Here is a 23,719-nt window from a genome sequence, read left to right as displayed (position 1 = left end):
ATTAAACAGGTATTGGTTATATTTTTATCATTTTAAAACTATTTTTAACCAAAACAACCTTTCACCTCTATTTAATATCAAATACTTTTTCTAAAAGATATTTATATTCAAATATTTAGCCAACTATATTATAAATTACCATGATTACATTTTTTTAGACAAAAGGTTAAATATCTAGAAAAATAATTATGATCGATTATTAAATATTGCAGCCGTACGTAGTATCTATACATATATAGCACATCGCAACCTATATATATGTAGTCATAGTCATTTACATTGTGTTCGTTTCTGGTTGATTTATTGTTTACGTAGATAGATTCGTGATTTAAATAGATTTGTTTTGAGATATTTTGAAGCGAGATATTGCAATTTGATGTTATTTTGTTTGAAAATGTATTTTTGCCTTAAATATATATTTTTACCATTATAATTGATTACATTTGCAAGAAAAATAGGGAAAATTGATTTCCAATCACCTTGGAATTGATTCTATTAAGAGAAACACAGGTTTTCCTTTTATATTTTAGTAATAATAATAATAAATAATAATAATAAAAAGATTAATAATAATAATAATAATAATAATAATAATAGAAATAATAATTAAATTATATTGGATTAATTATTTATTTATATTTTATTGTACTATTTCAAATCATTTTTACCAAAATATATATTACTCACATATATCATTTTATATTTACCATTATTATTAAAAACAATCTAATAATCTTTATTTTTTTATCTATTAAAATATTTTTTAATTTACCATATCAATTAAATATTTCATAGTCTTTTACAAATTTTATTTTCAAATTTAATTTCTATTATCTATAATTCCTTAAAAACAACACAAAAGGAAACTTTTCATACGTGATAACAAAATGCATATGATGATAGTTACTAACATCAAATAAAAGAATTTATGAAAAAAAAAAAATCTCTTAAAATTAGTTAGTTGGAATCACTTAATAAATTCAGATAATATAACTTTTCTTATTTGAAGAGTTTAAGCAGCTTCTTCTTCGTCTCCTGTGGCCACCCGCAATTCCTCCAAACGCATCCACAATCAGCTCTGAACCACCAGAATCGATTTTCATGGAGGAGAATCGGTTCTCACCTCCCATTCTCGCACAGGCACAATGTAACACTTGTCTATACTCACGCATGGAACAAAAAAAATTAGGGGGGATTTTGTAATTTCACTCTTCATTCCCTCAAATCAGTCTCAACTCAAATTCCTTATCCTTTTGAAATGCTTGATGGGTTTTGCGCAAGCTTTCCCTGTAACCTCTATTAATAACCTTCCCTCACTCATTTGCACCTGTAAGAGGAAACTTTGTGTTTCTACTGCAAAACTCAGCCGAGACAATGACCCATTACTTCTTTCTGCCACTGCTTCTGCTTCTCTTCGCTACCATGAATCTCTTCGACCAGGCAAATCAACCCATCTCTGCCTTTCATTTTACTGTACTCTCTCTAGGAAATTCTATCTCATTTAGACATTTCATCGAACAGTTCAAGGGTTTTGATGAATGATAATAATACATGAGCACGGTTTAGTTTTCTTGCTTCAAAGTACAAAAAAAGCCTTTATCTTTATAAGAATGGTCCAACAAATGGTAGCGGTAGGTTCGTAGTGCTAAACTAGCATTTTATTGCCACCATTCAAAGTAGGTTGTTTGAGTTCACTGTTGGGAAAATATTGGTGGACACCAAATGCTTTTTAACATCGAGAGAGGAAAAAAGAAACGAGAAATATAGTTATGATAGGTGATATGATCTGTCTAGAAAATAGAGAGAAAAATAATAGGCATTGACGGAACCTTTGATTTAGAAAGGTGAGAATGCATCATTACTTTTCTCTCTCTATATGTGTGTGAGTTTGCATATATCACATTTTTTTGAAGCAAATAATAAAACAAGATGAACGTGTCTCACAATATCACTTCTTCGCAAGTGCAGAGCCTCTGTTTCTAGACCCATATGCTGGTTGCTTTGTCCGTGATAATACTCCCGAAGATGTGATTCAGGACTTGCATCCCTACTGTCTCGCAGCCAAGTTCATTGATGATAAGCTGCTTCATACAGTTAGTCTTATTGATGGACTAAAGCAGGTACCTGCTTAGTGTGTGTATGCTTCTGGGAATAATCTTGTATCCTCTTAAATTACTATTTTTCATTAAGTACTTAGGTAGTTATGTGGATGATATTGCATAATTTGTCATGATTTTTCCTTAATTGCAGTTAGTTTTTTTGACTGATGGCATGGATACACGCCCATACAGACTTCAGTGGCCCACTTCGACCATAATATTTGACATATCTCCTGAAATTGTGTTTAAGTTTGCAGCTGAGAAGCTTAAAGGTGATATTTGTTGAACTAGTGGACGATAATCTTTTAAGCATTATCATTGTCAAATCTAAATGTCATTGAACAAAGTTTATTATAGGGACAATAGTGTGAGCCTAAAACCTTGTAAGTACAAATGCAAGCTAGATGGATCAGGATTTGGATTCTCTTAGTCAGATAAGTATTTTTAAATGATTACAGCATACGAAGAGAAAGGTAGACACAAAGTAACTCAATATGTGCAATGAAATATTTGTTTATTTCTCTTTCGTCAAGGGAAAAGCTTAGGAAAGAATCCAAATCCAATTGGAAACTGTTCTATATAGACTACAACGTTCTTACTATAAATTCAACAAAATCAGTTCCTTGGTTAGTTGTGCGTCAGAAAAATCCGTAGAAAAGGATGCAAGAGTTGGTTCTTTTATTTTGTATTGTGCGTTCACTGTGATGAAAACATCTAATTGTGTCTTTTTTAAAAGTTTCAGATGTTGGGGCTAAGATACCCAAAGGTTGCATATTCTGTCATATTCCACTGGAATCATCTGACATGGAGCAGGCTATGCAATTTAAGGGCTACAGTGGTAGTAGACCAAGCATATGGGTCCTGCAGGTAATTAATCCTATCATTTTTCGTAAACTCTCGAAATCAAAAGCAAAGTTGGTGTTGGGGTAAGAGGGAGTCTTTGCTTGAGAGGTTAGTCACGTTGGTTTATTCCTGCTCAGGGATTTCCAATGATGACGCTGGCAAATTTAGAAGAGGTTTTGTCAATGATTAGCAGTTTGGCCATGAAGGGATCCCTTTTTTTAGGAGAGCTTCCTGCCTGCTTAACTGAGACAGACCCAGAAATCAAGGTCAGTGCACAAGTAATTTAATTAATTCCTTAAAATAATTTTCTTCACCATGCAAAAGAAAGCAAAAAGAAATCTTTTATTGTCTCTTGCACAGTCCAATACAAGGCAATGGATGGATAAACTATTCATGAGCAAGGGATTTCGGGTGGAAATGATCAACTATGAAGGGATTGCCGGGAGTTATGGTAAAGATTTTGCATCAGGGCACAATAATAATATACTGTTTGTAGCAGAGCAGCTTTTACATTCTGATGATCAGGTGAGGCACTTAGTATTCAGATTTACATGGTATATCGCAGTGGTGTGTATAGAGCATAACAAAGCAATGATACTATGGCAGATGGAATCATGGAGACTAGAATTTCAAAGGATAGAGAATGAAGGTGACGAAGATGGTTTTGAAGAGTTATAGATAAGCATATAAGCTTCATCTCACCCTCATTAGCCTCAAAAGGACACTTCTATTGCTACAAGGGCCTTTCGTGGCATTATCCTCTATACAATTGATGGTGTGCTTTTATATCTTTGAAGGAGTGACCAGTTATGACTAAAGTGCAATATAGCTTCGCTGAGCTGATATAAATTAATAATAATAGTTGAAAATAGTAAACGTGGTATTTTGTCAAAAAGAGAGGAGGAAACGTGTATTTGAGGCCGGATAGGAGCTTGTGTGAGACCCCAAAATATTATAATATATTTTTCTCTTCTCTGCATAACTCAAATAGTAAACGTTTCTGGTTATATGATAGTGAACATGTGTTTAAGTGTTAAGTGTATGAGTCTAATATTTTTAGTCGGTCTGTGAGAATATCATAGTACGTACCGGTATTTTTTTAAAAAAACACAGAAAATGTATCCATTACAGTATAAAATTTATACTGTCTATGATTTTAATACAGTACATATAATCCTTGCTTTTGGATAAGGAAAAACCGTAGCTTCTGTCATTTCTCATCTTTCATGTTGGTTGAGCCTAGATGTAAGAAGTAATGTATGGATTTCATCTAGTTCATTTGCCTATAGAAGATGTATTGACTAATAGTTTTATTTCGGAATTTTCGATGTTGGCAGAAGCGTTTTAGAAAAGGCAGGGAAAGAGATAAAGTTAAGCGGTATAGAATTTAGAGTAAAATAGTGTGGATGTAGTTAGATGCTACTGGAATTTTCACTACCACCTTATATTTTTGTTTATAAACGATTGGTAATGGGATCTCTGTGTAGCATTCTCGTAAGTATAAATTGGTGGTTTTAAAGAATTGGATAAGTTATAAAAAGGAGGCATGGGAGGGCCGTGAGGGTATTTTTTTTTAATAACAATATGTTAAATATCTAATTTAGTTACTTTAGTACGTTAGTTTTCTTTGTTTGGTAATTAAACTAAAATCATAAAAGTTTAATTAACGTATTTTATTTAAGCCATGACGCTTTTAAGAAAATATATTTTTGGTGCAATATTTGGTGGAGTATTATTCCAAACATACAGCATTAGTCATTTTGTTGTCAGAAGTTTTGTTTGATAAGTGTACATGTTGTTTATCTAGGCTAGCAAATGACGTGCTACAAATCTAAGAGAATGCATTCACCAAAGTATGAAATAAACTTTTAAACACTGAAAAATGATCTGAAGAAGGTATATTGTGAGAAACTCGTTGATTGTTTGTAAGAAAAGACTTAAAAACAAAAGAAATTAGCTTGTGGTGGAAACTAAGAAATCATTTAACAAGATACAAATTTAATCGGTATCGTTATGATCAATAAGCAGAATCATTTCAGAATGAAAAGTTCCATCTTGGTCACCAGCTACTACTGTTCCTTTCCATCTTATTTTATCAGTTATTTCTTTTACTTTAACAATTACATCTTTTTCATCTCTAATGATAACAGCTCCTTTCGGACGAACAATACGATGCATCTCCAAAACAATATCACTTATGTCACACCTGCAACAGGCCAACACAAATTTTCATATCATAAACTTATAAATTACAAACTTTTAAGATCCAAAGAACTTTCTCAGTAGTTTGCTTACTTGTCCATATACATGCTGAATATACCACTAGCATGTATCAAGTCATATGTTCGTGGGTATGTAGAAAAGGGCTCACACCTACAAGAAAGACAATGTTTTTCCTTCATCATTCACACACTTCGATGCAGACAGAGACAAAGGTAAATATGTCCCAAAATAGTACAGTATCTAAAGGACTCAGGACAATTTGCAAGTAATTAACTTTAGATTGAAGAACAAAATGGGGAAAGAATATTCACACCAATCCATGTAAGTTCCAATAAGGCCCCGTTCAAAGATGATGCCAAGATTGCTGCTTTTTGCATCAAAGGGAACAACATTCATAACCCAAATAGGATATTTCACCATTGCAGCGGCAAATCCTCCGAAGCCAGCATTCATATCCATAACATTTCTATATTTACCAGAAGAAATGGATTTTAGCATGACTTCATAATCGGACACTCTTCTTTTCCATGCTCGATTATCTTTAATATAGGCTTTGAGTGTGAAACCGTCATCATTTTCACTTTTAACCCTTGGTGGAACAGTTTTCAACCTCATAGGCCATTTCTCAAGAACGCCACCAGATACTTCGTGGACATCTTTCATGTCTGGAAGAGGAAAAATGCATGCAGTCATTTTGGTATACCTGTTGAATGGTTCATAACTATGAAGTATAAATATAATACGACAGAAAACGATGAACAAACCATGAAAGAAACTGATCCCAGAAATCTTAGCAAAACAGAAAAGTCAAAGTTTTTTATGGATACACGACAGTAGAAAGAAACCATAGCAAAACACAAACTTCCATGAACAATAATGGTATGACAACAAAAATCATGTCCTACTACGCTTAAAAACCAACTTTTTATAAACAATATTCCCCATGAGATAAGTTGAAATAAAGAAACTTACCATCCAGCATCAGGGTCAGACTCTGATGAGTTGCAGAACTTGGGGGATCTCGAAGTCTTAAGCTTTTCCATGCAGCTTATGCAATCTATGCATTTTTGCCAGACAGCAATCTGATCTCTCTCAGCAACTTTTTCCCAACACAGCTGCTTTGCAAGGTCTTCCAAAATGTTTTGCTCCTTTTCTAGCACCTGAGGCTCTGTTTCCCAAGCTTTGTAGTTTACCCTCCAATTTATGGGTGGCCCAGACAGTACCCAAAATCCACCAGGACGCAAAATCCGGTCAATCTCTCTTAGGTATAGTCCATCTTCAACAATTAAAGAAATATCAGAGCAGCATCATAAGTGGAGACCAAGTTTTCTACAATAAATGAGCTGAATTAATCAAGTGCAGCTTCTTATATTAGAGCAATTAATTGTAGCATTAAATGAAGTTGACCTATAGATATATAATATAAATCCCATGTCATGTGAGATTCCATGGTAAATCAATCAATGTAAAGTAAAATGCCCACATCCCAATAAATGGGATACCAAATAGAAGTTTCCAACACTCAAAATGGAAGAAGGATTTAAAAAAAGATAATTTTTTTGTAATGCATATATGTAAGTGAAAACATTAAAGTAATACCATAATCAGTCCATGGGACAAGGCATCTAGAGCAATGAACCATATCAAATGATCTTGAAGGGAATGTTAGCCTGTGAGTGCTTAGTACTCCAAGCATTGCAGGGAGTCCCCTTTCTAGGGCAAACTGTACTTGAGATTGATGCTCATCACTTGGCGCCAGTGACATTGTCAAGATATCATAGTCAGTCAAAGCGGCTCCAAAGCTTGCAACCTGAAATTATGCATATTTGGAACATACATTCAATACCAGTAAAGATGAGTAGGAGTTTGATTTTTATATATACATTATCAACATGAAAAACACATAATGTTAATTAAAAGAAATCAGTTATTATTTTTTATTTATTTAAATCAAGTTCTGATAAATAAACACAAAAAGATGAACCAAAGCTTCATTAGGCAAGTGAAAATTTTCCGAGTTACCTCAAGTTTTTTACTGGTTAGTACAACTAAACAGGTTCAGTATGAAACAAAACAAATCAAAACATGAAAGTGAAGTTTAAAGAAGACATGGCAACTCAACTACAAAACATAAATAAATCCTATTAGTTATGTTGTTTAACTTGCTTTAGTAAACTTCAGTGCATGAAAAAGTTTGTTACTGCTATCCATAAGCTCTTATCAATAATAGCTTACCGAGATAATAATAAGTACTTAATGAAACTACTTAACCAAAGACATCCTAAAACGTCTATGTTGTCTTCCAAATGAAACTCCTCCCTCGACAAACTGTATTTTCCACTATAGGCCAAACAAGAGAGGACAAAGCAAAATAAAGATAAGGATAAGAAAAGAAAAAGCACAACACGAGATACAACACATATATATAACTAAGCTATATTTAAGCTCACCCCACATCCAACATCAAGCACTGTTCTGATATACCCGGATTTCAAAGACACAGGAAGAAGACGGTTTAGAGCATGAACATAAGCATCGACACCTTCGGTAAACGAAGTGCCACCTCCTGGAAACACAAAACGGTCACCTTCCAACTTAACCCAATTCTGCGACTTCTTATACTCCACTAGCTTGGGAAAAGGCACGTTACTGAACCATGCAGTGTCCTTGCTCTTAGGCCAAGGAAACGGGGTTTGGTAGTTCGGTGGGGTTGGAATGAGGCACCTCAACCTCTGAGTTCTCTCAGGGCAGTGACGCTCTTTACGGAACCATTTGGCTTTGGAGAAGCGTCTGGCCCTTATGGGGTCTTGGCATGGACAATGATTGGTGTAGTTACTTGGGCAGAACTCAAAATCTTGAGCTTGCAAATGCAAGTGCTTGTAGAGCTGAGGCGAAGCGAAGAAAGAGGGAGCAACGAGGATGTAGATGAAGAGAGAGGCCAAAAGAAGAATGGTGGACAAGATTTTCAGAAACGGGTTGCTCATCTTTATCATCATCAACTTCGAGGGTGTGGTGCTTTCAGTTGCTGGCTTCTTCAAACTCTTGTAATGTGTGTTTTCTGTTTCTATCTATCTATCTGCTATTTATGGTGACAGATGAGAGAAGAAGATTATCCTGTGTTTATTTGTTTTAGTGTTCTTGCTAGTGTTAATGCAGAATCTTAGTCCTTATCAATATTTTAGTGGAGAAAACGGCATGATGCACGCAATGGAAAGCGCTGTGTGATAAAAATAAAAATTGACAAGAAAGGAATCCTTGGATATTATGTCATGTGAACTCCCACATCGGAGATTGAACTTGCATTTTAGGTTAATAGTCGAATGAGTTTCAGCAAAAAGAACAAGAGAGATAGAGACAAACAAAGTTTCTGAGACTGCTAAGAATTTTTCATAAGTTTATGTTTCTTCTGTCGTGTAACTTATTCACGGCACCGGATGTGTAAAACTGTAATTTTTATTTTAAAAAAATTATATTTTAAAAATAGATGGTACCATCTTGAACCTTTTATCACATCACGTGATTCAAAATGTTTAATGGTTGAAGTAGTATGGAGAAGGCTCATAAAATGCATAATTTGAAATTATTTATTTCATTTTTATATTAAAAATTCATATTCTTTGTCTTATCTTATTCTTATTCTTATAGTAAAATAAGTAAATTTCTACATGTTCATTTCTTCCTTCAAATAATAATTATACAACAAAAGTTATTATATTATAAAATATTTAATATATATATATATATATATATATATATATATTGATATTACGTATCAAGAAAAAAACTATAATTATATAAATATTAAATAAGAGTATTATACAGATAAATGTAAAATGATTATAAGAAGTAATAAAGTAATGAAATGTGTGTCTTAACGATAAATTAAGAATTAGAAAAAGTTAATACAAATTTATTAGATTATTTAAAAAAAAATTAAAAGTGTTATAATAATTTAAAATATAAAAAAATAAATAAGATGAGACAAATATGTATAATTTTTCTGCTTTTATATCAAATTTAATTTTTTTACTATTATTCTTATACATACTAATATTATATATATATATATATATATATATATATATATATATATATATATATATATATATATATATATATATATCATCAAAATTGAAATAAGTTGAGAGAATAATTTGATTTGTAATTCCTAATTATAGTATATTTTCAAATTGGAGAAAATACATTTTTAAATTTTGTAAATTCAAATCTAAAATTACTATCTAAAATTTGTATAATTTGGTGAAAAGTGCAATTCAAATCTTATTCTAATTATAAGTTGAATAACATAGGATGTTGTTTTTAAAACATATAATATATAGCAATACTGAACTTAATTTATTATTATAGATTTTTGAATTAAAAAAGACTTCAATATTATACTTTTAAAAAACCCTTCAGAAACCAACATGGATATCAATAATATAAATAATAGCTGTTATACAATAGAAAGGACAAAAAATATTAAAAAAAATGTGGATGCAGCAAATCCTGTGGTGTCAAAATTAAAAGCCTAAACAATATTTGAGTGTTTCAAAACTTATAAGATGAGGTCGTTTCTTTTTGCACCTCCCGTAAGTTATTTCCTGCATCTTCATATGAATTTTTTCTTCAATTATGCCATCTAAACATAAAAAAATATCTTTGGTGTAATTTTAATAATTTTTGAAAAAAAAAATGAATTTTATATTAAAAAAATTATTTAACTTTTAAGTTATAAAAAAAGTCATTCAACTTTCAAAACGGACGCCTAACAAAATTACATCATCATAGTCATTTTCCAAAATTAATGATGTTTGTACTAGGATGGTATTTTCTTAAAACATGAGATACTAAATTAATGCTTTTATTTATTTATTTAATAAATAATTTGGTCACTATATCTATATTTAGACATTTTTTTATCGGTTCTTATATGTATTTTTACTTAATCAAGACTCTATTTCTTTAAAAATATTTAACTGTTTTTATTTTCATAAAAAATACTTAATGTGATTATTTTTATTAAATTCACATCAATATGTTTGAAGATATCAAATATCAAAATTTGGATATTTTTTATTTGAAACTTGTCATATCTCAAACTCAAAAGAGATTTAAACTAAAACATAATTCGGATCTAAAAAATCTGAATTTTAACCTACAGTACTTTCAAATAATATTAAAACTATAATTTAATGTAAATAACGACATTAAGTATTTTTACAAAAATAAACATTTAATTAAACGAATATAAAATTAAAGACTTAATTACAAACGCCAAATTTCTAATTAGTTTTTTATTTTGTTTGATTGAAGGACGGGTTTAACATTTAAGAAAATTGAAAAATAGATTGAGATCTGTGATTGTGATTGGAAGAATGAGAATATGCACTAACAGAGTGTAATCATGAAAGAAAATAAAATTAAGCATTGTTTAAATGGGTATTAAAAATAGCTAATGAACCATATTCGATGATCCAACATGCTTTTGAATGTTGACCTTTTCCTTTTTGGTTAACATTTTGGCACGTTTAAAGGTGGAAGGAAGCAGAACCCAAAAAGTAAAACGGCGGAAAAGGAAAGCACCTTACGCGGCTCAAAGAACATGACTCTCTTTTTCTTCAAAGGATAAAGCTCAGCTCAGATACTCTCCGTCAAATAAGATATGGAAAACAAAAAAAAAAAAAATCTTTTTCACACAATAAAATAAAAACCTCATTTTTTTCAAATGGGTAGTTCATGATTTTGACAACAATGTTTTACCTGAAGAGAAAAGAAGCAATCATGATGAAGTTTGCCTTCAAAAATTTTACATAGCCACATACAGGTAATCTTGAACCTTAAACAATACTAATTCGTAACTGAAAATCAAAGGATATTAAATTCGGTTTATTTATTTAATGTGGTTATGTCAATGGTGGATGGGGTGAGAGAAAGAGAAAGCAAGAAGTGATGTAGACTATGCAGTGATAATTGACGGCTGAGAGAGGTTGCTTGAAATTCTGCTGAAACCTCTCCTTTTCACTCTCACTTTCTCACCCACCCAACAACGTTCAATGCTCATTCCCTCCCAAACACAATTCTAAAACATCCTTGCATTCATACTGTTGCAGATTGAGTTGAGTTGAGTTTCAGTTTTGTTCCTTTCCCAAATACGATGTTGAGTTTTGGTAGGCTTTGGACTCCAAACACGCTTATTGGTTTGGGTTTGGGACAGTTTCTTTCTCTTCTCATCACTTCCACAGGCTTCACTTCTTCTGAATTGGCTAAAAAAGGTTTCCTTCATCATGTTTTTTGTTTTTTCTTCTAATGTTTAAACCACTGATACAACTCTTCACCCTTTTGTTTCCTCATCTTCGTAGGAATTAATGCTCCCACTTCACAGTCCTTTCTCAACTATGTGTTCTTGACGTTTGTCTATGGAACTATTCTCTTATACCGAAGGAAACCACTCAAGGTTATAATACTGTATGCTTATTTCACAAATTTGTTCTTAATCTTGAATGAGTATCAGTTGAGATTGGTATGCTGTTATCCAAAACACAAATATGATTTGTTTCTGATTTTCCTCCGTTTCTCTGAACAATAACAGTTGATCACAACTTCACTAACTTCACATGCTTCTGACACAGGCAAAATGGTACTATTATGTAATTCTCGGATTGGTTGATGTGGAAGCAAATTTTCTTGGTTAGTGTTTCATGTTGCTGGATGGAGACATGATATTACTTATAAAAAAACATTGCAGAAATGAATATATTTATATGCTATCTGGTCAAACAATCAAGTGTGACCTTCATTTCTTTGTATGTTTATTGGACTGCTACTATATGCTGGAATTGGATGATCTTGTTACTTGCAATTTTATCTAAACTAGTTCTCATCTACTGAACAGTTGTGAAGGCATACCAATACACCTCACTTACAAGTGTGATGCTACTTGACTGCTGGTCAATTCCGTCTGTCATGCTTCTTACATGGCTTTTCTTAAAGACTAAATATAGATTCAAAAAGATTACAGGTGTAGTTGTTTGTGTTGCTGGCCTTGTCCTGGTTGTGTTTTCTGATGTTCATGCAGGTGACCGTGCAGGTGGGTGAGATTTTATGCACTCTGTACTGTTACTTCCCTAGCTTTATGCTTAGAAATCTTGCAAAACTAGCAAATTTTTATCTTATGTTTATTATCATCGTCAACATGCAGAATTCCATTGGTAGTAGTTCTCTGATGTCTTACTCACCTGTTACAGGTGGAAGCAATCCTCGTAAAGGGGACCTTCTAGTTATTGCTGGTGCTACACTGTATGCAATAAGTAATGTCAGCGAGGTAAGCTGATTGTACTTCTGCTTTAAAGCCTTTTTCAACTCTCTTGCAGCTTTACATTGTGTATAATTGTCCTTTTGTTGCTGCTATTTCTTTGTTTTGCAGGAGTTTCTTGTGAAAAATGCGGATAGAGCTGAGCTTATGGCAATGTTAGGTCTCTCTGGTGGAATTATTAGTGCCATTCAAATGTATCCTTCAAATTGACTATACTGTGAGAACTATGGGATCTGTCTGTTCTGACTTTTATGCTAGCTTACTGCATGATCATATTTGTTTAGCCTTTCAACACATTCCTGTTCTGTTGCATAACTTGTGCATCTAACTTGAATATTTATGCCAAATATTATCGGTTTGCTCTATGGTTTAACAAATTGTTGTTGAGGGTTTTGATTTGGGAATTAACTTTGAAATGTTAAATTGATCAAGTTGTTATCACAGTCGAATTTAATGCAATTTTAATTAAGTTCCAAATTCAAGTTAATTTTAAGAGTTGGAGTTGCAGTCTCAATTCATGACTTATTTTTCTGAGAGTCTGGTGAGGTTTTTTGTTAATTGAAGCAATGACGATTCTGGTATGTAATTTAATCAAGGAACAATAAAGTCTAGAATTATTTACATTTCTTCTTCGTGTTGTGCTCCTTCATTATTATTACAGAAGCATTCTTGAGCGCAATGAACTTAAATCTATTCATTGGTCGGCTGAGGCAGTAAGCTCTCTTCACTACGATTAAGTAAAAGACAGAATTTCACTTCAACTAGGATGCCTGATTCAATTTATTATGTTGTTGTCACAACATGTCAATCTGTATGTGTGATGTAAGATCTTCAAGCATTATTATTCATATTCATTCCTTTCAATTTTCATTTCAGGCGCTTCCTTTTGTTGGATTTGCAGTGGCCATGTTTATGTTTTACTCTTTAGTTCCTGTTCTGCTTAAGGTATGGATTCAAACCATAACTACTCTGTTTATATCTTTTTTAAACATCATATATCTAATAAAGGTACCAAAACAAAGCTAAATAGATTGAACTAATAAAAGTAATTGATCAAAAGGAAAATCTATGATGCAGTTATTTGGTTTTGTTATCCCTCTAAATGTTTCTCCATCATTTCTGACACTGATGTTTTATTCTGAACCAAAACAATTTAACAGTTATTTATGTACTACAGTGAAAAACATATTACCCATCAAAATTCTTGAAATTATTTCCTAGCATTGGAGAAATTTAACCTGATTCTATAGTCTATTAAACTATGGTCTCTTGGTTTGTCACAGATCAATGGTTCTACCATGCTAAATCTGTCTCTGTTGACCTCAGACATGTGGGCTGTCTTAATTCGAATTTTTGCTTATCACGAGAAGGTCTGATAGTAATGTTGCATCCTTTTTATCCTTTCCTACTACATTGTGTACCACATCTTAACGTGCTAACTTTTCTAGAGCTAATCATGCTGTCCAGGTTGATTGGATGTACTTTGTGGCATTTGGTGCAGTTACCATTGGCCTTGTCATCTATTCAGGGTAAGCATCATTGCACACACTTTCTTTTGGTATAGTTTCTGTTAGAACAATTGAGTATGAATGAACATCAACCACACATTTGGATCAGAAGTGTTGGGTGGTGTGTACTTTAACATCAGTAATAGATTAAGTTTTGTTCATTTAGTATTGTTATTTTTAAGGTCTGGTGTTTCATCGTATTGCAGTGGGGACAGAGACGAGGATCAGAACACAAATTCTGGCGATGATCTTCGCCCTGCACTCAAACAAGATGAGGAAGCCAATTCAGGAAATCGGAGTAAAGGAACTATGGCTGGAAGCTCAAAGACCTGGGTAGCATAGAATAGACCTACAGATTATTCGTACATTAATTTATGTTCCTTCGGATGCTGTTCTTTGTTCACATGTCTTGTAATTTTAAGGATGCTTTGATTTTCGTTACATTGAATTTTGAGAAACCGTCAATCACCTCTGATCAATATCCATTTTTGAGTAGTATTTTGCTAATTATCTATTATTTGCAAGAATAAAATAATGTGAAGAAATGAGTAGTATCTGCGTGTTTTGGATTAAGGTTGCATTGATAATTGGAAAGTGAGATGAACATGGAGATGTTGTATATAAGATGATCCAAAGTCATATTGAAATTACTGTATTATGAGGACCACCGACACAATAAAATAAAGGTACTGTATTGCACGCGGAAGATAAAATGTGATTTCATGAAAATTTAAAAAAGAAATAGAAAAGAAGAAGAAAGAAATAATAGTATAAAAGCATGGTGTTGGGTCAGTAGGGAAGTGAAGTGATAAGATGGCAAAGGCGAAGGTGCTCAGAGAACTGCTGCAAACCCCCGGCGTTCACCAGGGACCGGCGTGCTTCGACGCTATCGGCGCAAAGCTCATTGAATCCGCCGGTTTCCCCTACTGCATTACCAGCGGCTTCTCCATCGCCGCTTCAAGGCTGGCTTTACCCGACACCGGCTTCATCTCTTACGGCGAAATGCTCGATCAGTGCCAACTCATCGCCCAAGCCGTCTCCATTCCCATCATCGCCGACGCCGACAACGGTTACGGCAACGCCATGAACCTCAAGAGAACCGTCAAGGGTTTCATTTCCGCCGGCTTCGCAGGAATCCTTCTCGAAGATCAGGTCACTTACTCCTGTTTCTTTTCTCACATCTTCCATTCATTCATTCATTGTTCTTTTTCTTAATGCCCGACTCGAATTGGACAGGTTGCGCCGAAAGCGTGTGGGCACACTCGCGGCAGGAAGGTGTTGCCCAGGGAAGAGGCGGTGATGAAGATTAGAGCCGCCGTGGATGCTCGAGCGGAGAGCGGCTCCGATATTGTGATTGTGGCGCGCACCGATGCTCGGCAAGCCGTATCCTTGGAGGAAGCGTTCATCAGGTGCAAGGCATTTGCGGAGGCTGGGGCCGATGTTCTTTTCATAGACGCACTCGCTTCCGTTGAAGAAATGAGAGCATTTTGTCAAGTTTCTCCCCATGTTCCTAAACTGGTATCTTCATCTCTCTTCTAGTAATGCACGCCTTGCCTCTTCAATTGCGCACAAACTGTTCTGCAAAATGCTCTTTGAAAGATTTCCGCATGCCTGATTTGCTCTGTTTCTCATTTAACTTGTCCAATTAACAGCTTGAACTGCATAAATTGATTTTCATTTACCAAGATAAGTTTAATTTCTTTTCTATCAAGTTTTTACAGGGAAAGTTTTTCCTACAGGATAATGATATTTTCAACATTTTAACCTTATCTTATCCACGTGTGTTGGTTCAAAATTACTATATAATCTATAATTCATAATAATAATCATAAACACTGAGACATGAATACGATGTTAAAATATCGTTATCTCATAATCTAATCCGGTATCAAAGTCTCTGCATTTTTAATGTTGGACCATTCCCATATATCTAGTCTTACAATTTGTACAATCCTACTCTTATGAATCAGTCCATTCGTTTCTAGTAATTTAATAACTTAGTTGCTGATCATTTTTTATTACGAGTCAAGGTATGAAGTATAAACGCATTGAGGATGTTGACCCACACTCTCGTGTTGTGTAGGCAAATATGCTTGAAGGAGGAGGCAAAACGCCTATACTGAGTCCTAAGGAACTTGAAGAAGTTGGTTATAAACTTGCTGTTTATCCACTTTCCTTGATTGGGGTTTGCATAAAAGCAATGCAGGTGAAACTTCTTTCCCATTTATTGTTTTATTACGTTTATGATGCCTGGTTGCGTGATAAGTTCAGGCTTTAGATCAGACATGCAGAGATATTTGTGGTGCTTCCTGTGAATTGTTGTTAGAGGAGTTCTTCCTCATATAACAGGCCAAAGTATCGGATGCACCATTCTTTTGATGTTTTAATTTTGTGTAGTTTCATTTTCAGATAATAAATGTGTATATATATCTGACTGAATTTGTAGGATGCACTCATTGCAATTAAAGGAGGAGGTGTTCCTCCTCCAGGAAGCATGCCGTCTTTTGAAGAAATTAAGGACATTGTAGGTTTCAACACTTACTACAAAGAAGAAGAGCGCTATGCTTCAAACACCAATCAAAAGGCTTAAAAAAGGATGTTTTAGAGACAACAATCCTTTCTTTACGAAGAAGGGTATTCTAGTGTCGATGATGTGCTTATTCAAGTGGTAATTGAATTATCAGTCATGTATTTGGTGTGTTACTTCTATTCTTAAATGTCTATGGGATATGTTCGAGACCATAAAAAATAAACAAAACCCTTCTGATTAGCCGTTGATGATTTTCACAAATTTTATTAAGTTTCCAAGTAAATTAAAAGTTTACTTTGCAAGATATTATTTTAACATTATAGACTAAATTATCGTCAATACCTTTATTTTAAGGATGGTATAAGATCTTTTAATATTTCCATTAATTTGTGTTAACGATACATCTTATTTTAAGATCCAAAATGTTCTTCTAAGTCTTACAATATATTTTTTTTAATTAGGATTTTTCAATATCAAAATTGTTTTTTTTTTAAATATTGAGAATTTTTGTAAGAAAAATTATTTCTCATAATGGATATGTTATCTGTTTCCTTCATATCAGATTTTGGAAATAGTAAATCTTATATTTAAGATTGGTATAGAATATCTCTTTTAGCTTTTAAACATAGACTTTCTTCAATAGTGTGAATACTTCGGGTTGATCGTGTAAATTTATTTTTAATTGCGAATAAATATTACAGATTCAAACACATATATCAAAGACCATTGATATCAAAGTTTTTTAACACGTTAAATATTCTAATTAAACTGGAATTTGTGTATATATAATGCTTTTAAGAAACACGGATACAAAATAATCTTTGTAATAAAACAATGTTGCTAATAAATGATTTGAATAAATATGTTATTTTTGTTATTATTTTTACAAATAAAAACATTGATAACAAAATATGTATATTAAACATTGATTTAATTTAGAATTATCGGTTAAGTTTTAAATAAGACAAATTCTCGTGTGTGTATATATATATTATCGATAATAGATAAAAAATTAAAATAAATCATTTTTAAATAATAGACTTAAATTCATAATGCACACCTGTCATCTATGTTCAGTTGTTCTTAAAGTAAAAGTAAAAGAATACAAATTATTCTATATTATTTTAAGTGATTCTAATTGTTTCATCAAAACTAAATTCATGAAGTGAAAGAATTTTAAACTATAAATATTAATAACAATTTCAAAAAGAATGTACATATACTATTAAGTGATAATTTAAGTTGATTTTTTTCTTTTTCTATTAAAATAATTAAAAAATAACAATTAAGATCATTTAAATATTATTGTAAATATTTATTATATACCAAAGTCTCTACAGAAAGTACCTTTTAACAAAGACACCATACTTTATTATTCAATTTATTCCAAATTTAACCTATTACTTTATACGGAGTAATTATTGACAAAAATATTTAAAAGCAATTTATGTCATTATAAACAAACTCATCATAGTTTTTTTTAATTATTGTTATTATTATTCTAAATAAGATGTCATATAATTTTATTACTTTTTATATATAATAAAATATATTCTTATAAATGTTCAATAATAATTTTAAAAATACCCGTAATACTAGTTGAAATGAAATGAAATGAAATGAAATGAGTGGGAGTGAAGAGTAGAGAGAGCGATGAAGATTTCAACGGTTTGCAGTGCCTCTGTTACGGTCAGTCTCAGTCTCAGTGGTGGTAGCGGTGGCGGCGGTGGAGGCGGCGGCGGTCCCCTCCCATTTCGATCTTCTTCCATTTCGTTCCTCCGAACATCCAAATCCTTTCCCTCCATAGCGTGTTCTTTGGCTGGGAATGATGCTTCTTCTTCTTCTTCTCCCGCCAAGCTCCTTCGCCGAATCCTCGACTCCCCGGGAGTTCACCAAGGTCCTGCATGTTTCGACGCTCTCAGCGCCAAGCTCGTTCAGACCGCGGGCTTTCAATTCTGCTTCACCAGCGGCTTCTCCATCTCCGCTTCCAGGCTCGCCTTGCCCGACACCGGTCTCATCTCTTACGGCGAAATTCTCGATCAAGGCCGCCTCATCACCCAGGCCGTTTCCATTCCCGTCATCGGCGATGCCGACAATGGCTACGGCAACGCCATGAACCTCAAGAGAACTCTCAAGGGATACATCGGCGCTGGTTTCGCCGGAATCATTCTCGAAGATCAGGTTAGTTAGGTTTCATCAATGAATCTCAGTATTTCGAGAAATTAGTCTCTGACGCACAGTTGGAACATGTAGTTGGTTAGTTAGTTAGTTAGGTTTCTCCCGTCATGGATTCAGCTTATCGATAGTATTGAGTTGATTATGGTGCTGGTTAGGTTGCGCCGAAAGCGTGTGGACACACGCGTGGGAGGAGGGTGGTCTCGAGAGAAGAGGCAGTGATGAAGATTAAGGCGGCCGTGGATGCGAGAAGGGAGAGCGGTTGCGATATTGTGATTGTGGCGCGTACGGATGCTCGCCAAGCTGTGTCGTTGGATGAAGCGCTTGTTAGGTCAAGGGCGTTCGCGGATGCCGGAGCTGATGTTCTTTTCATAGACGCGCTTGCTTCCAGAGAAGAGATGAAGGCTTTCTGCGAAGTGTCTCCGCTTGTTCCCAAAATGGTACGATTCTGTCAATTGAAGAGATGAATGAATGCATTGAAGCTTCAAATGATTTGTTGGGATGTGCTCTTGTGTAGGCCAATATGCTTGAAGGTGGTGGCAAGACGCCAATACTTAATCCTATGGAGCTTGAAGAGATTGGTTTTAAGATTGTTGCATATCCCCTTTCCTTGATCGGGGTTTCTATACGAGCAATGCAGGTCATTCGTCTTCTTTTTCCCATTTGAACTGATTGGTTCATATTATGTTTGCGTAAGTTGAGGTTTTAAATGAGATACGCTAAGTAATTGTTTGTAAGCTTTTAACATTCACCACCAAATCCCGGCTCGTCACTGCACTGCAGCTCGTACCGAGGACTTTGGAGGCAATATCCCTTTATCTTTTGAACTCCTTTATTATAACAAGTCATGGTGTTGAACTCATTATTCTTGATATTATATCACTTTTTTTCTGATGTTTCTTTTGCAGTATCCTTTATATATATTTTATTTACTGATACATAATATCTATGGTTGCATTTGTAGGACTCACTCATAGCCATTAAAGGAGGTCGTATTCCTCCGCCAGGAAGCATGCCTTCTTTTGAAGAAATTAAGGATATCTTAGGGTTCAATGCCTACTATGAAGAAGAGAAGCGTTATGCTGCAAATGCCAGTCCGCAGCTTTCTAAGGGAGGTAGGATAGAGAGAACTTAACGTAAAAATAAGTAAATGTTAACTCTTCTTCTATAAAGGGACATTGTAGTTAATGGAGAGTCACAAGCAATCAATATCTCTATAAAATTTTAACTTAATGGTTTCAGCACTTTACTTTCATAAACATGTGCTGGGCTTGGGCGGAATCTTTTAGTGATGAATAACCTTATGAATTCATCTGCATGTGGAGAGAAGCATTTAAACTTTATCAAATCAAGGTCTATTATGTGAAATGGAGTTGTTCAATGCAGAATATAATTAAATATTTGATTAGTATTTTTTCAAAATAAAGAAAATCCGTTTAATTAATCATAGATAGTGGTGACTTGAGAGAAAATTAGATCTCTATCTTCACTCTATATGTTTCAGCTCTGGGGACAGACAGAGGTAAAGGTCTCGTGCTGATTTTCACGTTGTTAATATACATTGTGCATTCCATTCTTGCATTCTCATAGTAATTAGTTATTTGTCAGAGAGCAGTAGCCTATACAGTATACGAGGGAGAGATCAAGTTGATACTGAGCAGACAAGTCAAAGTTTCAAATATCCCATTGTGGAAGTTATAACACCTGATGCTGGGTACAATAAATATGGTGCAGATAGTTCAAGGAACCCTTTTTCTGGTATCTGGTCTCGAACTCTCAGAGTAAAATTAACGGGCAGAGATGGTTTTGAGAAACTTGATCTTAGGATTCCTGTAAGTGATCATACCTTCCAGATGCACTAAAAGAAGAACAATGATTTATTCGTATTAGTTGTTCAGATGACTCAAAACTAATTAAAAATGGGGCCTACTGATTTCCAGTTTTGATATGAATGATTTTATCATAAGTTGCTGCATCTGTCTCTAGAATTCCAAATACACTTTCTTTTTTATTCTAGCACAATTTCTAACATACGTAAAAATCCATGTGTATTTCTATCTATTCTAACTTTTTATGCTAGTACCTTATGTTATCTCACCATTCTCTGCCGCCACCATTGAAACCTCATGAACTATCATATATGTTGCATTCAACTTAATATTTGAACTTATCTATTTGGAATCCTAATAGTGGTGTAAGTAGGATAATTGGATGTTCGAATATCCCAAATTAATCACCTTTCTTCCACCATTTTGTGCTTACCCTTCTCCTTCCTTCCCCATTATTTGGAAGAAGAAAGAGAAATGGAATATAGTATGCGACATTTGTTTTATAAATGCATATCTGCAACTATTTTTCTCTGTACTGCATCATGCCAAGGCTTTATCTCCTTATATTGTGGTTATGCATAGTTTCTGTGTAATCCCTCTCAGTCAATCAGTCATTCATCTTTAAATTATGCGCATGTTCAATTGAATGTTGCTCCAATTAAAATTTCTTGTTTCATTTTCTCATAATACATATATAATTTGCTATACAGGCTGGATTTCTGGATGGAATCACGAACATAGTTCCTGGTACTACTACTATTTAGAAATTATTACACAGTATATAAATAGACATCTATTCCAAATTTGCAATTCAATGCTTCTTTTTCACAATTTCTGTTAATTGAATTTTCATAACTTTATACAGCTTTGGGTGGCGTAAACATCAAAGAACTGTTGGATGATGCAGCTGAGGAAGTTGGGGGAAAACTCTTGTTAGATTTTGAAGACAGAATGGGGGACAGGATTCAAATATTTTTGGAGTGATTCCACATTGCTTTTCTCAACCAATGGTAATATGCTCTTGACCATTATTGCTTTATTAGAGATATAAAAGAAAAAGAAATTAATCGAGATAAAAAGATATTACGGAGAGATTGGTGAATAAGAGATTCTCCTTGTGAAAGAATCATAAAAAAAGTCAGTTGAGAAAATAAATTCAATCCTTAAACAAAGATATTTGTTAAGGGAATCCCTTTTAAAAAGAAATTGTGAGATTTACAGCGAATAGAGCAAAATGCTGTATCCTGAAGAAGCTGCTCATTCAGAGAGCTTCACATATATAACGCAGACAGCACATTGCCAAAAAAATTTCGCTTTCCTTTTTGAATGTTATTCTTGGCTCCCTCGCTATCATACCCCATGGTCCTGATTTTATAGTTTTTTTTTTCCCTGGTGGTGGTGGTTTCTGGGTGTGGGTCTGGCAGCTCCTTCGATTTGTTATTGTCCTATTCTACATTTTGTTGTTGATAGTGAATAGCACAGTCTAAGTTTTTCAATCGAACTTGTGAGGTATCAGTAATTATAGTTTTATAAGCTCGTTTTATGCTCTTTCCGGTGGTGGAGAGTATGTGATCAGTCACTGAGCAAATGAAAAAATTTAGAAATTAACCTTTTCTGAAACTTATTTTGCCCTGCTAATAGAGTATAGATCATCTAGCTCACTTTATTGCTCTGATATTTATTGACACAATAAAATCTTTATTTTGGCCATAAATCTATGTAGCAAATCTGGAAGTTTATTCTGAAACCATAATGAAGAGAGATTTTTGGTTTGACAACCGAACTGTCTCTTATATTTAGCCTATGAAGCACCGAAATAGAAAGTTGGGAACATTTTTTGACCCGGGAGAACCAAATTAGAAAAGATAATTCCAAATTATTCATGTTGCGTATTGACCCACAATTCAAACTACCTGACACATAATGTCTATACAACAACTATCCTTTCTATAATTAATGTTACATTCACCATTGAAAAGTGTCCTTCTATATTTTGCATTAATATAATGCTTGTAAAAGCATAATCCAACAAGAAAACTGTCTGTTGTTGCTTCCTGGGTCACTGGTGTTACATTTTCAAAATTCTAATTTCTTTCCTCTCTTTTAATATGTTACCCGGTTAAAATTTATTTGTTCCCTAAAGAAATAAAATACTTCCTGTCTCTGGATATCCGAACTACCTTAAATCTGTGTGCATTTACCTTTTTTGTTTATCTCATCTTTTTTTGTTATAACAAAGAATTCAAAAAATGGAAGCGCTCTGGACTGTCTTTTCTTTCATTTCGTCTGTGTAATTTCGGATTTATGAATTGTACTATATTTTAAGTAAAAATTAGAATAGGCTGACTTGTTTAAGTGCCATTCTGAACTACCATGCTATAATACCCTAATTTAAAGTAGGGAAAGTCTGAGGCCAGTAGTGATGAGGTGAAGCAAATTCCTGCAATATCATGTCATTTGGATGACAGGCTTGTTTGTTATATTCGTTGATAATGATGTTCCAGGACATATTGATTGTTTACATTGATGAAGATGGTGACTGGAAGGCAATGGTTTAACCTGAACAAGGATCGACAGCTTGGTTGTTGATGGGGTACAAGCATGGTCCTCTCTGCTCGTATCATCCGGAGTGAAACCAGAGTTTCAAATATTACATGAAAAAAAAAAAAGGTTTTGTTACCACTATAGTCAGTTATGCAAAAGTAATAATACGACTAGTGTAACTTTTCCGTCAATTTGTCAAACCCAATTTTACATCCTTGTGTGGTAAGGAGAAAAATGTTTAAGTCCTATAATCCGCCTTGATAAGTAGCTCAAGTTTCTAGTTACTAGTTATGTCCAACAACTTCATCGTTTATTTTGACTTTAAGTAAATTATTTTTTAACAACTTCGAATAGTATTTGGGTAAATTTGGGACGACAACGGAGGCTAAATGATTTTAAAAAAGGTGATTAAAGTTTGTATAATTTGTGAAATGTCGGACGCAAGATGAAAAGCATGGCATCGGATTCGACACTCGAAGTCCAGTGTTTTATGGTATCGACGTCACCAAAGTCACGAATGTTCAACACCAAAAGCATGGTGTTAGCACCATTCATCTAAAGTAATAAGAATCAGATAACTTTAAACGAAGGTGGAAAGCATACAACTCCAATAGCATCTATTAACTATGCATCTTTACGTGAACTTTTTAATG

The 23,719-nt window shown here is 33.7% G+C and overlaps 5 protein-coding genes across 10 annotated transcripts; 4 read left to right on the top strand and 1 right to left on the bottom strand.

The window, feature by feature from the left end:
- Positions 1-1,014: 1,014 nt before the first annotated feature.
- Positions 1,015-4,126, top strand: LOC106758760 (putative S-adenosyl-L-methionine-dependent methyltransferase MSMEG_1480/MSMEI_1444). 3 transcript variants are annotated; one of them, XM_014641742.2, is made up of 7 exons: positions 1,015-1,440; positions 1,969-2,120; positions 2,251-2,371; positions 2,836-2,966; positions 3,080-3,208; positions 3,303-3,467; positions 3,549-4,126. In XM_014641742.2, the coding sequence occupies exons 1-7, from the start codon at positions 1,266-1,268 to the stop codon at positions 3,618-3,620; spliced, it is 945 nt and encodes a 314-aa protein (XP_014497228.1). In that variant the 5' UTR covers positions 1,015-1,265; the 3' UTR covers positions 3,621-4,126. The 3 variants fall into 3 exon arrangements, with proteins under 3 accessions (XP_014497228.1, XP_022635849.1, XP_014497229.1); XM_022780128.1 differs by having other exon boundaries at positions 2,833-2,966; XM_014641743.2 differs by having other exon boundaries at positions 1,016-1,440; positions 2,842-2,966; positions 3,549-4,125.
- A 719-nt stretch (positions 4,127-4,845) lies between these two features.
- LOC106758850 (probable methyltransferase PMT19) lies at positions 4,846-8,315 on the bottom strand. Its single transcript, XM_014641848.2, has 6 exons — positions 7,616-8,315; positions 6,765-6,975; positions 6,138-6,441; positions 5,479-5,868; positions 5,238-5,315; positions 4,846-5,148 (listed from the first exon to the last, which is right to left on the bottom strand). The coding sequence occupies exons 1-6, from the start codon at positions 8,159-8,161 to the stop codon at positions 4,941-4,943; spliced, it is 1,737 nt and encodes a 578-aa protein (XP_014497334.1). The 5' UTR covers positions 8,162-8,315; the 3' UTR covers positions 4,846-4,940.
- Positions 8,316-10,884: 2,569 nt separating this feature from the next.
- Positions 10,885-14,473, top strand: LOC106759321 (solute carrier family 35 member F1-like). 3 transcript variants are annotated; one of them, XM_022780126.1, is made up of 12 exons: positions 10,885-10,992; positions 11,279-11,440; positions 11,528-11,622; positions 11,798-11,855; positions 12,061-12,255; positions 12,413-12,489; positions 12,592-12,674; positions 13,142-13,193; positions 13,357-13,425; positions 13,764-13,850; positions 13,948-14,009; positions 14,195-14,473. In XM_022780126.1, exons 2-12 carry the CDS (start codon positions 11,323-11,325, stop codon positions 14,328-14,330), a joined length of 1,032 nt encoding a protein of 343 aa, XP_022635847.1. In that variant the 5' UTR covers positions 10,885-10,992; positions 11,279-11,322; the 3' UTR covers positions 14,331-14,473. The 3 variants fall into 3 exon arrangements, with proteins under 3 accessions (XP_022635847.1, XP_014497925.1, XP_014497924.1); XM_014642439.2 differs by lacking the exon at positions 10,885-10,992 and adding an exon at positions 11,038-11,154; XM_014642438.2 differs by lacking the exon at positions 10,885-10,992 and having other exon boundaries at positions 11,050-11,440.
- A 291-nt stretch (positions 14,474-14,764) lies between these two features.
- LOC106759322 (2,3-dimethylmalate lyase-like) lies at positions 14,765-16,764 on the top strand. The gene is made up of 4 exons (XM_014642441.2): positions 14,765-15,140; positions 15,225-15,506; positions 16,072-16,194; positions 16,435-16,764. Exons 1-4 carry the CDS (start codon positions 14,802-14,804, stop codon positions 16,576-16,578), a joined length of 888 nt encoding a protein of 295 aa, XP_014497927.1. The 5' UTR covers positions 14,765-14,801; the 3' UTR covers positions 16,579-16,764.
- Positions 16,765-18,122: 1,358 nt separating this feature from the next.
- LOC106759143 (2,3-dimethylmalate lyase) lies at positions 18,123-23,257 on the top strand. Of its 2 annotated transcripts, none has more exons than XM_014642151.2 (8): positions 18,123-18,699; positions 18,852-19,133; positions 19,211-19,333; positions 19,658-19,808; positions 20,428-20,525; positions 21,233-21,269; positions 21,388-21,532; positions 23,027-23,257. In XM_014642151.2, exons 1-7 carry the CDS (start codon positions 18,172-18,174, stop codon positions 21,504-21,506), a joined length of 1,338 nt encoding a protein of 445 aa, XP_014497637.1. In that variant the 5' UTR covers positions 18,123-18,171; the 3' UTR covers positions 21,507-21,532; positions 23,027-23,257. The 2 variants fall into 2 exon arrangements, with proteins under 2 accessions (XP_014497637.1, XP_014497636.1); XM_014642150.2 differs by having other exon boundaries at positions 20,302-20,525.
- Positions 23,258-23,719: the final 462 nt, after the last annotated feature.

The sequence above is a fragment of the Vigna radiata genome, chromosome 4, assembly GCF_000741045.1.
Source record: "Vigna radiata var. radiata cultivar VC1973A chromosome 4, Vradiata_ver6, whole genome shotgun sequence".
NCBI classification, from domain to species: Eukaryota; Viridiplantae; Streptophyta; class Magnoliopsida; order Fabales; family Fabaceae; genus Vigna; species Vigna radiata.
The sequence above is the reverse complement of the archived record's forward strand: the minus strand, read 5'-3'. Positions and strand labels throughout refer to the sequence as shown.

Bases quoted from the DNA above. Each gene is read 5' to 3' on its own strand.
- LOC106759322 (XM_014642441.2), top strand. From the start codon at position 14,802: ATGGCAAAGGCGAAGGTGCTCAGAGAACTGCTGCAAACCCCCGGCGTT. The intron at 15,507-16,071 runs GTATCTTCATCT...CGTGTTGTGTAG, and splicing joins CTCCCCATGTTCCTAAACTG to GCAAATATGCTTGAAGGAGG. The intron at 16,195-16,434 runs GTGAAACTTCTT...CTGAATTTGTAG, and splicing joins TTTGCATAAAAGCAATGCAG to GATGCACTCATTGCAATTAA.
- LOC106759143 (XM_014642150.2), top strand. From the start codon at position 18,172: ATGAAGATTTCAACGGTTTGCAGTGCCTCTGTTACGGTCAGTCTCAGT. The intron at 18,700-18,851 runs GTTAGTTAGGTT...GGTGCTGGTTAG, and splicing joins GAATCATTCTCGAAGATCAG to GTTGCGCCGAAAGCGTGTGG. The intron at 19,334-19,657 runs GTCATTCGTCTT...TTGCATTTGTAG, and splicing joins TTTCTATACGAGCAATGCAG to GACTCACTCATAGCCATTAA.
- LOC106758850 (XM_014641848.2), bottom strand. From the start codon at position 8,161: ATGATGATAAAGATGAGCAACCCGTTTCTGAAAATCTTGTCCACCATT. The intron at 5,869-6,137 runs GTAAGTTTCTTT...ACCATTCAACAG, and splicing joins TCTGACCCTGATGCTGGATG to GTATACCAAAATGACTGCAT. The intron at 5,316-5,478 runs GTGTGAATATTC...TCTTTCTTGTAG, and splicing joins ATTGGAACTTACATGGATTG to GTGTGAGCCCTTTTCTACAT.
- LOC106758760 (XM_022780128.1), top strand. From the start codon at position 1,266: ATGGGTTTTGCGCAAGCTTTCCCTGTAACCTCTATTAATAACCTTCCC. The intron at 2,372-2,832 runs GTGATATTTGTT...TGTCTTTTTTAA, and splicing joins TGCAGCTGAGAAGCTTAAAG to AAGTTTCAGATGTTGGGGCT. The intron at 3,468-3,548 runs GTGAGGCACTTA...ATACTATGGCAG, and splicing joins TTTTACATTCTGATGATCAG to ATGGAATCATGGAGACTAGA.
- LOC106759321 (XM_022780126.1), top strand. From the start codon at position 11,323: ATGTTGAGTTTTGGTAGGCTTTGGACTCCAAACACGCTTATTGGTTTG. The intron at 13,194-13,356 runs GTAAGCTCTCTT...TTTTCATTTCAG, and splicing joins TTCATTGGTCGGCTGAGGCA to GCGCTTCCTTTTGTTGGATT. The intron at 13,426-13,763 runs GTATGGATTCAA...GGTTTGTCACAG, and splicing joins TAGTTCCTGTTCTGCTTAAG to ATCAATGGTTCTACCATGCT.